The sequence below is a fragment of the Protopterus annectens genome, chromosome 9.part0, assembly GCF_019279795.1.
Source record: "Protopterus annectens isolate FY-2018-M chromosome 9.part0, PAN1.0, whole genome shotgun sequence".
Taxonomy (NCBI): Eukaryota; Metazoa; Chordata; order Ceratodontiformes; family Protopteridae; genus Protopterus; species Protopterus annectens.
This window is the reverse complement of record NC_056743.1, coordinates 559657067-559669622: the sequence shown is the minus strand read 5'-3', so window position 1 is coordinate 559669622 and position 12556 is coordinate 559657067. Positions and strand designations below refer to the sequence as shown.

General features: G+C 38.7%; 1 protein-coding gene across 2 annotated transcripts in view; it reads left to right on the top strand.

Annotated features, from left to right (window-relative positions):
- ARHGAP25 (Rho GTPase activating protein 25) overlaps positions 1-12556 on the top strand; it is a 913359-nt gene that overhangs the window by 786137 nt on the left and 114666 nt on the right. For both annotated transcript variants that reach the window (XM_044083089.1, XM_044083090.1), the window contains exon 7: positions 7768-7841. In XM_044083089.1, the coding sequence (XP_043939024.1) occupies positions 7768-7841 (74 nt within the window). The remainder of the gene's footprint in view (positions 1-7767; positions 7842-12556) is intronic.

Genomic DNA, 12556 nt, shown 5'->3' with positions numbered 1-12556 from the left:
CCTGTGCTCTGGAACAGGCTTCCCATCTATGTAAGCATCACCTTGACCAATGGATGTTAAATTAGAAAATCAGCCCAGGTCTGGCCCCCATGTCTATGATAGAGAGAGGCAGACAGTAATGCTCAAACTAAGATCCACCACCTACAACCTCCTGAAACTTCTCGTAATAATTGCTCCTGATACATAGGGACACAATTGGGTTGGATTGCACATCTAGGCTTATAAAGGCCCTGGTGGTCATTAGCCTAGTATATACCTATGATTCTATCTATCCATACATGTATTCATGCATCTATCCATTTATTCTTAGATAACCTGCTCAATCCAATTCAGGGTCATGCAGTCTATCAGGCATCTTTGGGTACAATGAATCAACTTTATTGTGCATGTTTTTGGTACCTTTGGGTATAAGACAGTGAAAACATTACGGGAAAGACCACCACTAGTCCATACCCATGATCACAGGATTGGCATGTAAATCTGGAGCACCTGCCCAAAGTTGATATTAGTACATACTTAGTAAATATGCTTGGTTATTAGGCTGGACCATGGATTTTGAATAGATGCAATTCAGACACCAACATCAAATTGGTGGAGAAAGGTTTGTAGAATCAAAGATGTGACTTTTTTCAAATGCTTTAGATGGTACAGCTGGTAGCCTGGCAAGAAAGAGTGGAGTTATTATGTGAATGATTGTTTTTTAAACATTGCTGCATGTTGCCTTATCCTGGCATCTGAAATCAGGGAAAGGCACCAGCAGCAGCTCATGGTTACATATGAAAAAAATAAAATAAAATAAATTGATGCTAGGCTTTACTGCAAGTCATTTGTGATCAGCATTCTAATGCATGATAAAAATGTAAAATCTATCAATGTCCATTTATTCTACTGTCGCAGTGTTCCTAACATGAGGGATTGCCTGCTAAGGGCTGCCCAAAGTCCGGTTAGTATACCAAAGCCTTTTACTACCTAAAGGATGCCATACATCTCACGTATGCTCCTTGCGTACGTAGGCCATAAAAGTGATGTCCGGATGTATCATCCTCAGAACATCTCTGCTGCCAGTCCAAACATCATCTTTGATCATCTGTCTGTTTGCCCAAGTTGTTTGCTGGTATATCTAGTCATTCAGATAAGTGCCCCATTGGGGTTTTCTTTTCTTATTTAGTGCTGCTTTTTGCTGTGGGGTTTTTACATGTCATCCAGAAAAGACAAATGCCAGTGTGGGAGACAAATTCCACTTAAAGACAGTCATGAGCAGGGATAATTTTGCTTAGGGCCTACTCACAATCACAAAACATGCAGTATTTTGTAGGCCTTTGTGCCTAAGACTTTATGAAGTCATCTTTCCTGTCTTGCTACTTACTTGGAAAACCAGTGTCTTAAATTTTTAGCGAAAGATGCTATGGAGGGAACTTCTAGGCCTAATGTTGAATCTTCATTGAAGAGAAAGGCAAAAAAAAAAAACAGGGTCAGATTCTTCCACTGCACCTCCTACATTGGATGTTTCTCTCAAGTTCTGAGGTCATTTCCTGGACTGAAGCTGTTTCAGAGGCCTCCATGGATCTGTTGACAGGCAAATCCTTGGAGGCATTGCAAATGTCCATTTCGGATGGTCAGGGGGGAACCAAGACTTATTATTACAGAAGGGCCTGGGGGGGGGGGGGTTCTGCAAATTCTGGTGAGGGAGGAGATTCCAACGACTATTATTGACTGTAGGCCAAAATAAGGGCCTACCATGTTTCATAAGGTGGATGTCCGTGTAAAAAAGAAGCAAATTACAAAGCATGTTTCTTCACCCAGGGACCCTCAAAGTGAGTGGCAGAGTTTTTACCCAGGGCTTATTTAATGCCCTTACGGCTCAGAAGCCTCCTTCAGGTGTCTTTGTCACTGCTCTGCCTTGGACATATTATCCTCAAAAGAGAGTTAGGGATCAACATTCATCTGATGAGAAGGTTTCTTCCAGTGAGGAATCATTGGCCTATTTCACCCAGATTCCTTCCCCTCTAGAGTATGCTTCTCCTGAAGAGGAATCTACTAGTCCAGAATCTCCTATTGAGAAGCTTACTTTCAGAGATGCAGTTGCTAAGATAAGGAAATATTTCAAGTGGGATTGCTCCCAAGCTTCTGATGTACAAAAAAGATATTATGAGCTCCTACAAATGGAGTCTTCTTCACCATTTGCTGTTCCTCCAGTTTTGCCTGCTTTAGTGGATGTTTTCTCTTCAGCATCTCAGGTTCCAAATTCTCAGCCCCCTGCTCCTAAGAAGCTTCATCATTTTTACAAGGTGCTTGAAGATAGCAAATTTCTTTATGGGTGTCTATCCACTGACCCTTTGATGTGGCCTCAGATAAGCCTTCTAAATTACTGCTACCACTAAATTTCTTCCCGCTGTTAAGGAAAGCAGCACTATGGAAAGACCGGGAAGGAAAGTCTATACTTCTGCCACGTTTGCCATTTATGCTATTAATTACCAAACTCATATGGCTAGATATGTTTTAGTTCTCCTGTCCCATGCTACTCAAGTTATTTCTGATGTTCTAGATTCTCAGGGGAAAACTTCAGCTTTGCCTTTGCTAGGGGCTCCTTCTCAGGTAGCATCCATCAAGTGCAGCTATGATGCAGCAGAAGCTTCATCTAGGGCTGCTGCTTCAGGATATGTACTGAGGAGGTTTTCCTGGCTAAAGCTTTAACCACTACCAGATGACATGAAAGCTAAGTTAATGGCTGCTCCCCCGGATAACAATGGTGTGTTTGCTTCTGCTGCTGCTTCTTAAGTCTTTGCAGGAGAAAGGTAAGGAGTTAAAGGACTTGAAATGTTTTTTGGTTTCACCTGTGCCTAAGTTCCAAAGGAATTATCCTTCCGAACCTGATGTTGTTTAAAGACATGCCGTCCTCCTCCTCCTAAAAGTAAGAAAACTGGTAGAAGGCCTCCTCCGCCTGAGACAACTCAGCTTCTACTGGACAGAAGCAGCCCTTTCCTGACAAGTCAAGTAGTATCTGACTATTACATTCCTCACAGCCTCATTCCTCTTTCCCTTTGGCTTTCTCTGTCTCTTCCACTTTGGTCAAACATAACACAAGACTCCAGTGTTCATTCCATAATTCAGCAAGCATATTTCATGGTTTGGAAATTCCTTCTTCCCTTCATGGGCATTCCTCAGCCATCTTGGGAACAGTTCCATTTATTTCCAGAGATAATTCAAGATCTGTTAAATCTGAGAACTATTTCAGCGGTTCCACAGGATCAAAAGGGAAAAGGGTTTTATTCAAGAATGTTTCTGGTGGCCAGAAAGGATGGTTCTTGGAGACCCATTCTGGATCTTTCACACCTAAATACCTTTCTAAAAATTCTTTCCTTTTGCATGTTGTCTCTTCAGACCCTGTTCTTTTACTTCTTCCTCAGGCTTTCATGGCTTATCTGGATATCAAAGATGCCTACCTTCACATACCTATTCATTCCCTTTTCAGAACAAATTTACATTTCTCTGTAGTTTCCTGGTATTTTCAGTTCTCTGCGTTGCCCTTTGGCCTCTCTGTTGCCCCAAGTGTATTCACCAAATACCTAGCTCCTGTGATTGCTTTCTGAAGACTTCAATGCATCCAAGTATTTCCTTACTGGACATTCTCCTCTTTCAAGCATCCTCTCCACAGACCTTATGGCAAAATCTTCACTTTGCCATTACTCTTTTCCAAAGTCTGGGGTCACAATAAACTTCAAAAAAGTCCTCTCCAACCCCTTCTCAAGATCATGTTTTCCTAGGGTGCAGGCTTCAAATTGTTCCTTTGCTAGCATTCCTGTCTCTGCCAAAGGCATTGACTCTCGTTTCCTTCTTTCAAAGTCTTCTTCCACCAACCTCTGTCACAGCCAGAGAGTTTCTGAGATTTCTGGGATTTATGGTATCCACCCATCCCTATGTTACCTCTAGTCAAACTCCACATGAGGAAATTTCAGTGGTTCCTGAAACCAGTCTGGCAACAACATGCGCATTCCCTAGAATTAACAGTTCCTCTTCTTCCCTGTCTAGAGAGGGAACGTCATTGGTGAATTCACCAGTTGTCTCTGAACCCAGGCCTTCCCCTTCCATCCACCTCTTCCACCTCATGAACTGTTCATGGATGCCTCAGAGGTAGGTGGGGGAGCAGCCTCTAACACAATGAAAGTGCAGGGGGTCTGGTCGCCTGTTTAGCAGAAGGAGCACATCAACATCAAAGAGATGAAAGCGCTTCTGCTGGCACTTCAGGCCTTCCATCCTCTTCTCCCCAGGGCCTCTCATAGTGTTTGCAGACAACAGCACAGTCCTGTGGTATGTAAACACATGGGGGGGGGGTAAAATCTTGCCTTCTTTGCAGGCTTGAACTCATGGTTTGGGAGCTTGTGGTTCAGTATCATGTGACTCTTCAGGCAGTTTATATTCCCTCAGGTCAAAACTGTGTGGCAGACACACTAAGCAGGTCCTTGACTCAATCCCATGAATGGATGCTTCACAGGGATGTGTTTCTAGACATTGTCCACAAGTAGGATACTCATCAAATAGATCTATTTGCCTCTCACCTGAAGAGAGAACTTCTTCCATTTTGTGACAGTCTAAGGTCCTCTGGTATGGAAGATGGATGCCCTCTCATTTTCTTGGAAAGAGATTTTTTTTTATTTATTCCTCCTCTTCCTCTCATTCTGAAAGTTCTGTTCAAGATTCAAAGGACAAACCCAAAATCTTGCTAGTGACTCCCTATTGGACAAGACAGTATTGGTCCCCCTCTTCATCTGCATTTAGCCTAGCCCAGGGCAATCATCACAAGTTACCTCACAGGGTGGACCAACTCACACAAGACAAAGGATCCTTAATCCATCCCTGCTTGTTCACTCTAAAACTGATTTTTTTGTGATATGATTCTGATTCCTTACAGACACCTCTTCTCTGAAAACATGCTTAGGGTTCTGCAGGAGGCCAGGAAACCCAATACTAGGAAATCCTACATATCTAAATGGAAGAAGTTTTCTGTCTGGTGTCTTTCACGTAACCTAGATCCACTCTCAGTGGATGTTCCTGTGGTTCTTTCTTATTTGTGTGAATTGCTCAATGCTGGGTTGGCGTATTCCTCTAGTAAGTCCCACCTATCAGCTGTCTCTGCTTGTCTACCTTTATCTCCTCCTTTAGCTGTTATATTTGAGGCAAAACAATTTCTAAAAGGTGTCCTTCAGATGATATCCCAGGAATCCTTTTCCTCCTCCTTGGGATCTTAATTTTGCTTTGGAAAAATTGACTCTGGCTCCTTTGAGCCTATGGCTTCAGCTTCCTTGCAACACTGTTCTTGAAAGACTGTTTTGTTCTTATCTGTTACTACAGCCAGATGGGTGTCTGAGCTTCAAGCTCTTATGGCTTGTCCTCCTTTTTTGTTTTTTTTCGAATGGGCAGGATGTCCTTGTGTATTAATCCTTATTTTATGCCCATGGTGGTAGATGACTTTTCACTTAATCAATCTATTAATTTGCCCACTTTTTTTCCGTCTCAACAATCTCCAAGTGAGAAAGTACTACACACCTTGGGTGTGCATACACATCTCAGATTTTATTTGGATAAGGCTAAGGCTATCAGGAAATCTGATCAGCTTTTTGTTTCTTTTCATCCCAGGTCTTTGGGATTGGCTGTTTCCAAGCAGACACATTTCTTTTGATTTCTAAAGGTATTTCTTTTTATGTTTCTCATGGAAAGGCCCTTCCTTCTTTTGTTAAGGCTCATTCCACTAGGGCTGTAGCTTCTTTCTTATGGTGCTTTTTTCAAGGGTGTTGACATTAATTCTATTCTTAAGGCAGCAACCTGGACTCTTGTGCATGCTTTCAGTAAACACTACAAGTTAGATGGCATTTCCAGAGCTAGAGATGGTTTTGTTAGGGCCATACGTCATGGCTTTCTAGAGAGTTCTACTGGTCCTTCCTCTTTCCAAGTTTCTTCCTGAACTTTGGCACTTTAGCTCATGTTAGGAATACTACAACAGTAGAATAGAAAGACATAGTATAGTTGTGTAAAATCTTACCATAACGATAGATGCCCTTCTCTTCACTGTTGCAGTATTCACTTCCTTCCTAATACCCCTGGTGCTTTTTTCTCTTCTGGATGTACGGTTAACCGCTTTCTTTAGGCTGGTGTTCCAACTGGGCTTCAATTATGAGGATGGTATGTCCGGACATCGCTTTTATGCCCTTTGTATTTGAGTAGCATACATGCGACGTATGGCGTACCTTAGGTTGTAAAAGGCTTTGGTATATTGGCCAGATGTCGGGCCACTCTTGGCGGGGATCCCTCATGTTAAGAATACTGCAACAATGAAGAGAAGGATATTTATCGTTATGGTAAGTTTTTGCACAGCTGTACTTTCTTTTTTAAATACTGCATTTGCACTATTTCTGAAAATCCATTTTTCCTTGAGATACGGTGACCTTGGAATTAGTATATTTAACTTGCATGGGGTGCAGGGGCCACAACTGTCTATAGTTGGGGGATGCAAGGGACCTTTGTTCCCTTCAAAAACAATTTAACAATGAATCAGTGAGTTTCAATTGTCACTGTTGCACTGTCACTTGATAACTCATTTATAGGATATGCATGAACTAAATATCTGGTGTATGTGCATGGTTGCATATGGGTGCACGTGTGTGTGTGTGTGTGTGTGTGTGTGTGTGTGTGTGTGTGTGTGTGTAACCATAGTTTAAAAATATTAATGAAAGATGTAATTCTTACTTTATTGGAATCTTACTATTTTGTATGAAACCACTGTTTTTTCACTGTTTTCCTATCCTTACTATTTCAACTTTAAAGTTACAGCTGTATCAACATTGACATTATGCAGTTTCCTTATTATTTAGAGTAAGATTATAGAAATAGATGCATAGAGCCTCCAGCTGTTATTTAATATACATGAGTGTTGGGTAACAGAGATGCACGTCTTATTTCATTTAATCTTCTAATCTGTAATGATCACAGAACAGTTGCCAGGTGACTATCTGAAATGTGAGATCGAATGAGGGAATAAACTGCAGCAACTTTATTATACTTTGTTTAGCAGATTAGTTCATATCAAACTGATGCAAAAAAAATATTTTTTAAAGTTGCCACTATTCAGTTTTCAACAGTCAGGATGGCATTAACTTGGATTTTTGTTCGTATTATATAATTATCTTGTCAGAAATAATGTGATTTTAAATTCTGCCTTCTAGGACATAAGATTTACAGGACCTGGATAGCAGTGATAATAAAGTTGTTTTATTCCACTGGTTACTGAGATGTTCAAACAGTAAATCAATGGAAGTATTTCTGTCCAGTGGATGAGAACGTATGCATTGAATACAATTACAGGCACTATTTTTCTTGATATTGTCTGGACAGATGAAAAAAATCCTACATTAAATAATTACTTTAACTATTATAATGTAAATAAAAAAGACAATAATCATCTAGTTAACTTGTCCAGCACTTTTGTTGCAATACATAATAAACTGGCTCATAAAATTTATGTGGGTTAGTGGTTACTTCACAGTTCAGCAAAAACTAGAGGCCTTTCAGAGCATGCCTGTTAACGGAACACGGTGAATAACAGTTGTCTTATGTATGGCTGCCCTCTGCTGTTAGAAATTGGGAATAGCACTTAAATATACTCCAGTCAAGCAGATATGTATCTGAGGGAACACTAGAAACTTAGATGATTAACAGATTTGTTAAACCTGGATTCATTTCTAAATTTAAAACGTTTATTTTTAATTCCTTTAGGGATTGCAGAAGATCAAAAGACAGCTAACACTTCTTCCCAAAGCAAACTACAACCTCCTCAGTTACATTTGCAGGTAAATGCATAAAAGCAACAAAGTGAAGCAGTTTACCAGAACATTGTGTAAATCTGCTGATACACAGTACTGTTATTTAACATTTTCACAGAAGCTACTTCTGTATAGAAATTAAATATTTTCCTGTGCAGGAGTATCACTAGCTGAACATATAACTGCATTTATTTTGCATGCTGCATTAAACTGCATTTTGATACATATTAATTTAATGTAATTTTTACATTTTATTTTCATTTTCAGCTGATAAATATAATTGACTAATAAGGACTATTCCTATCCCTTTCATTTTAAAGAACAAAAAAAAAAGCAGTAAGTGCTTTCATGTGAAGAACTTTATGAAGTCTTGGCTATTACATCCTCGAGACAAAAGCGCTAATTATTTTTTACTTTTTTATTTGTTATGTCTTAATAAATGCTGAGTTCTGCTACAGTTGGTGCATTTTTTTATGTATTTTAGTATTTTGGATCATTTGTTACTGCTACAGGGTAATGGTTTGCAATGTAATGGCTAGATACACGCAGACGGACAGACGGAAGTTGAACCTCTGGAGATGGGAAGAGTTTGATACTGAGCAAAGTATGGGGAAAGACACATAAGGGAGGAAAAAAGGAAAGAGACAGGGAATAGTCTAGAAGGTAACACTCCCAGCCCTCAGTCACTTCAGTGGTTGATGACATGGGCAGGCTGCTTCCTCAGTGGCCTGATGGATGTTATCTGCAGGTTGCATAAGTCAACAGTCCATACCAAAAGATACTCCATGATGCCATGGTCGGCATTCAGTTGCTGGCACACTTTGGTAAACACCAGCCTTCTCATCTGGTGTTGCGAGACAGATCCCATGAGGTGTGTTTGAACAGGATGCAGTACAATGGCATAACTCTGTAGAGAGTAGCTGTACCAGGGGTTACACCATGGGTATCAGGCACATAGGGAAGGACATGACACATGGGACATGATAACATTTGTGCATAGGGTCAGATGAGGTAGTGCTTTGTAAGGGAGGGGGAATAACATAGTCTGCATATCACTGAATGTGGCCAAAACAGGTGGATACAGAAAGGTTTCTAGGGAGACCACACCCATTTCTGCAGTGTCTACATAGGGGAAGCAGTGTAGAACACAAGAGAGGCCCCCTGTGGAAGTACAGTTTGACACGACATCCTTCATGGAGCTCACTGGATATCCTGTAACTTTGAGCCTCACCCAGGATCCCCTTGAGTCTTCATCCCTCTTAGTATCCTAAATTCATACTTCCTCCATTGTGCACATACCTATTGTAGGGGAGAGGTGTGAAAGTTTGTGGTGTGGCATCACCACCACCATGATTCTAGGTCTATCCCTGATTTGTGTGTAGCACTTGGCATAAATCATCATGTGTACAAGTCAGTGATTCAGCCATAAGCAGCTGTTATCACCAACATTGTAAAGATGGTGAGTACACTTTGTGGCTTGTGTGATGACATGAAACATCTACACAGTGACATGAAGTATAGGGGCATAGAATAAATGGTACTACTGAGGTCCCTGATGTTAAATGTTACATCCATGGATGCTTCAATTAGCACATGGTAACTGTGCCCCAGTCTGCCTCTGCTAGTGATGCAGTCTTAGGTAGTGGGAAGGTCCAGTTGTGACATGGCCCAGAACATGCCTACCCTACTCTGACTAGAACAGACTGTTACTGAAATGGCATCACTGTCGCAGCTTGTCTCCTCTGGCTATCAACATTCTCAAAATTGTGGGTGCTGATATTCCTCCAGCTTGACACCTGGGACACCTCATCAAACTTGTTATGAATAGCTCAACCCTTTCAGTATCTACTGCAGGTACACAGAGTGCCTCACCTGCTATTAGCCATTATCAAGGGCAGGAATGAATGATGCTGTGTAGGCTCACAACTTAGGATTCCCAAGCAGGGTGCCTGTAGGTCTATACCTTCATTGCCATGAATTGCATCAAGCCTTATCAGTGCACACCATCACAGTGAACATCACCAATAGACATGATGTGGTAGTACAACCTGACCAGTGCAGGATAAAATCCTGACTTCCCACACTCTCCTACCAGACTACATTTCTACCATAATCAGCCCCCATGATCTTCACATATATTATATTGTTACTGTCACCTGTCACTCTGCCTCTTCCAACTGTATAAGTGATGATATATTAAACCACCAAGAAGGAAAAATAGTCCAAGAAACGACTCAGCCAGTATATCCAAAGAATTTATTTTATAGTACCAATAATTGATGTTCTCCAGCGCCTTGGCATAAGCCTTTTAACAGAGTATAACAAAACCCATTTCTCATTCCTTTATATAGTAAAAAACTATTCTAATAAAACAATTAAAAAACACTTAATTACAACAGCCATTTCCAATCAAGCTCTCTATTTAACCCCTTAGGGTGTAGAGTGTCAAATTTTAAAATAAACAGTGCTTCTTTCCATTGTAGTTTATTCTTCAAGCACATACCTTTCACACAATGTACTTTTTCCAAAATTGTGCTTGTTAAATTCTTACCATCATTGTTATGATATTTTTTAAAATGAAAGCCTAAAGGACTTTCTACCTTTTCATTTTTAATATTTCTCAGATGTTCTAAGAACCTGACTCGAAAACTCATTTTTGATTCACCTATGTAAAATAAATTGCATTCACATTTGAGTACATAAACAATACTCTCTGTGTTACAACTAAAATTACAAATTCACATTAAATTTCTTTCCATTTATATAGTCAAAAGAATTTACTGTTTGGTTACATATACTACAGTGACCACATGCTTTAAAACCATAATCAGAAATACATTTAGTTAAACTGGCAGCAGAAAAAATAAAATAAGCATGAACTAGCATATCTTTAATACTTTTTCCACGTCTATAAGACACCATAGGTTTTTGAGGTAACAATTCACCCAAGCATGGATCTTGTAACAAATGTGTCTAATAAAACATAACAATTTCTACCAATTTCTCTGTATATGTTCCATATGTTGTAACAAAAAACATTTTATCCACTTGTTGGTTATACACATTTTTATCTGATTTAGCCCTATATTTTACTTGTTTATGAGTCTGATTATTAAAATTCAAATTATTTTTAGCTTGTTCTACACTTTCTACACTATAACCTCTTTTGATAAATTTCTGACAAGTCAACTCAATTTCTAATTCTTTTTGTTGTTCATCACTAGTTAATCTTGAGATTCGCAATAATTCATTATAGGGAAGTGCTGATATTAAGTGTGGAGGATGGCAACTAGTCCCATTAATGAAATTATTCACACCTTCAAATTTATGATGCACTGATGTTACTACCTTATTACCTCTAACATGCAAATTTACATCCAAAATGTAACTTTATCTCCCCACTGAGCTCCATCAAACTTTATACCAAAATTATTACAGTCTAGGTCATGAATAAAATTATGTACATCTAAACTACCCCCTTCACATAGAAAGATTAAATCATCTATGTAACGATAATATTCTATTACATGACTTCTCAACAAGCACATTCTATATAGAAATTTGGTTTCAAAATAACCCATAAATAGATTTGCATATACTGGAGCGAAAACTGCTCCCATCGCTGTGCCTTTAATTTGTTGATAAAGAATTTCATTAAATTCAAAAAAGTTATTTTAAGACAAAACAGTATTAAATCAACTGTATAATAAGTAAGTGGAGTTTCACCCAAATGAAATTTAAGAGCTTCCACCCCTAATTCATGTGTAATATTAGTATACAAATTTTTAACATCTACTACTATCCAGTACCTATTTTCATTCCACTGAATTTTATTAATTTTCTCCAGAAAGTCAAAGGTGTCTCTAATATAGGAAGACAACTGCACAACCTTTGGTAAAAGTAATTCATGCAACACAATTCCTATATTATGAAGAAAATAGTTGCAAGCAGACACTATAGGACGACCCGGGGGATTATATCTATCTTTATGTAGTTTAGGAAGACAGTAAAATTTAGCCATAGTACAATTTTCTATGGAAAATTTCCTCTCTATGTCTTTTTTGGTAAAATAGCCAAGTCTAGACCCCCTATTTATTAGTTCATTATATGCTGACAAGGCTGTTTCATATTCCTTCCATATAGCAATTCTATATACTTCCTCATTATTTAAATTATCCATACACATCTTATAATACTATTCTACTGTCATTATAACTAACTTATTACCTTTATCTGAGGGCTTAAATATAATATCTTTTCTACATCTCATCTTCGTTAAAGCCTCCCATTCATTTTCAGTTAGATTATAAGACACTTTTTCCTTTTTTTAAAAAATATCCTGCATAGAATAATTCACTATACTGGAAAAACATTTCACTGCCTCATTAGTAAAAGGAGGTATATAGTTACTTTTTATGCAAATCCCATTTGTCGGTAATAGACAATAAGCATTCACAGTTTCATCATTCTCAAAAAAAGAATCACAAGAAAAAAATTTCCATAGAAGTTGTTTCATTGAAAGAATCATCCATATCAAAGGAATTAGTTACATGTACATTTTTTTCTTTTGACTTTGAAAAAAAGCACAAAAGATGTAACTTTCTTACTAGCTTAAAAACATCTATTTTAAATGTATGCATATTAGAAACAACAGTAGGAATAAACTTAATGCCACAATTTAATACTGCTATTTCAGTATCTGAAAAAGAACTGACAGTTAAGTAAAAAGCATACTGTTCATC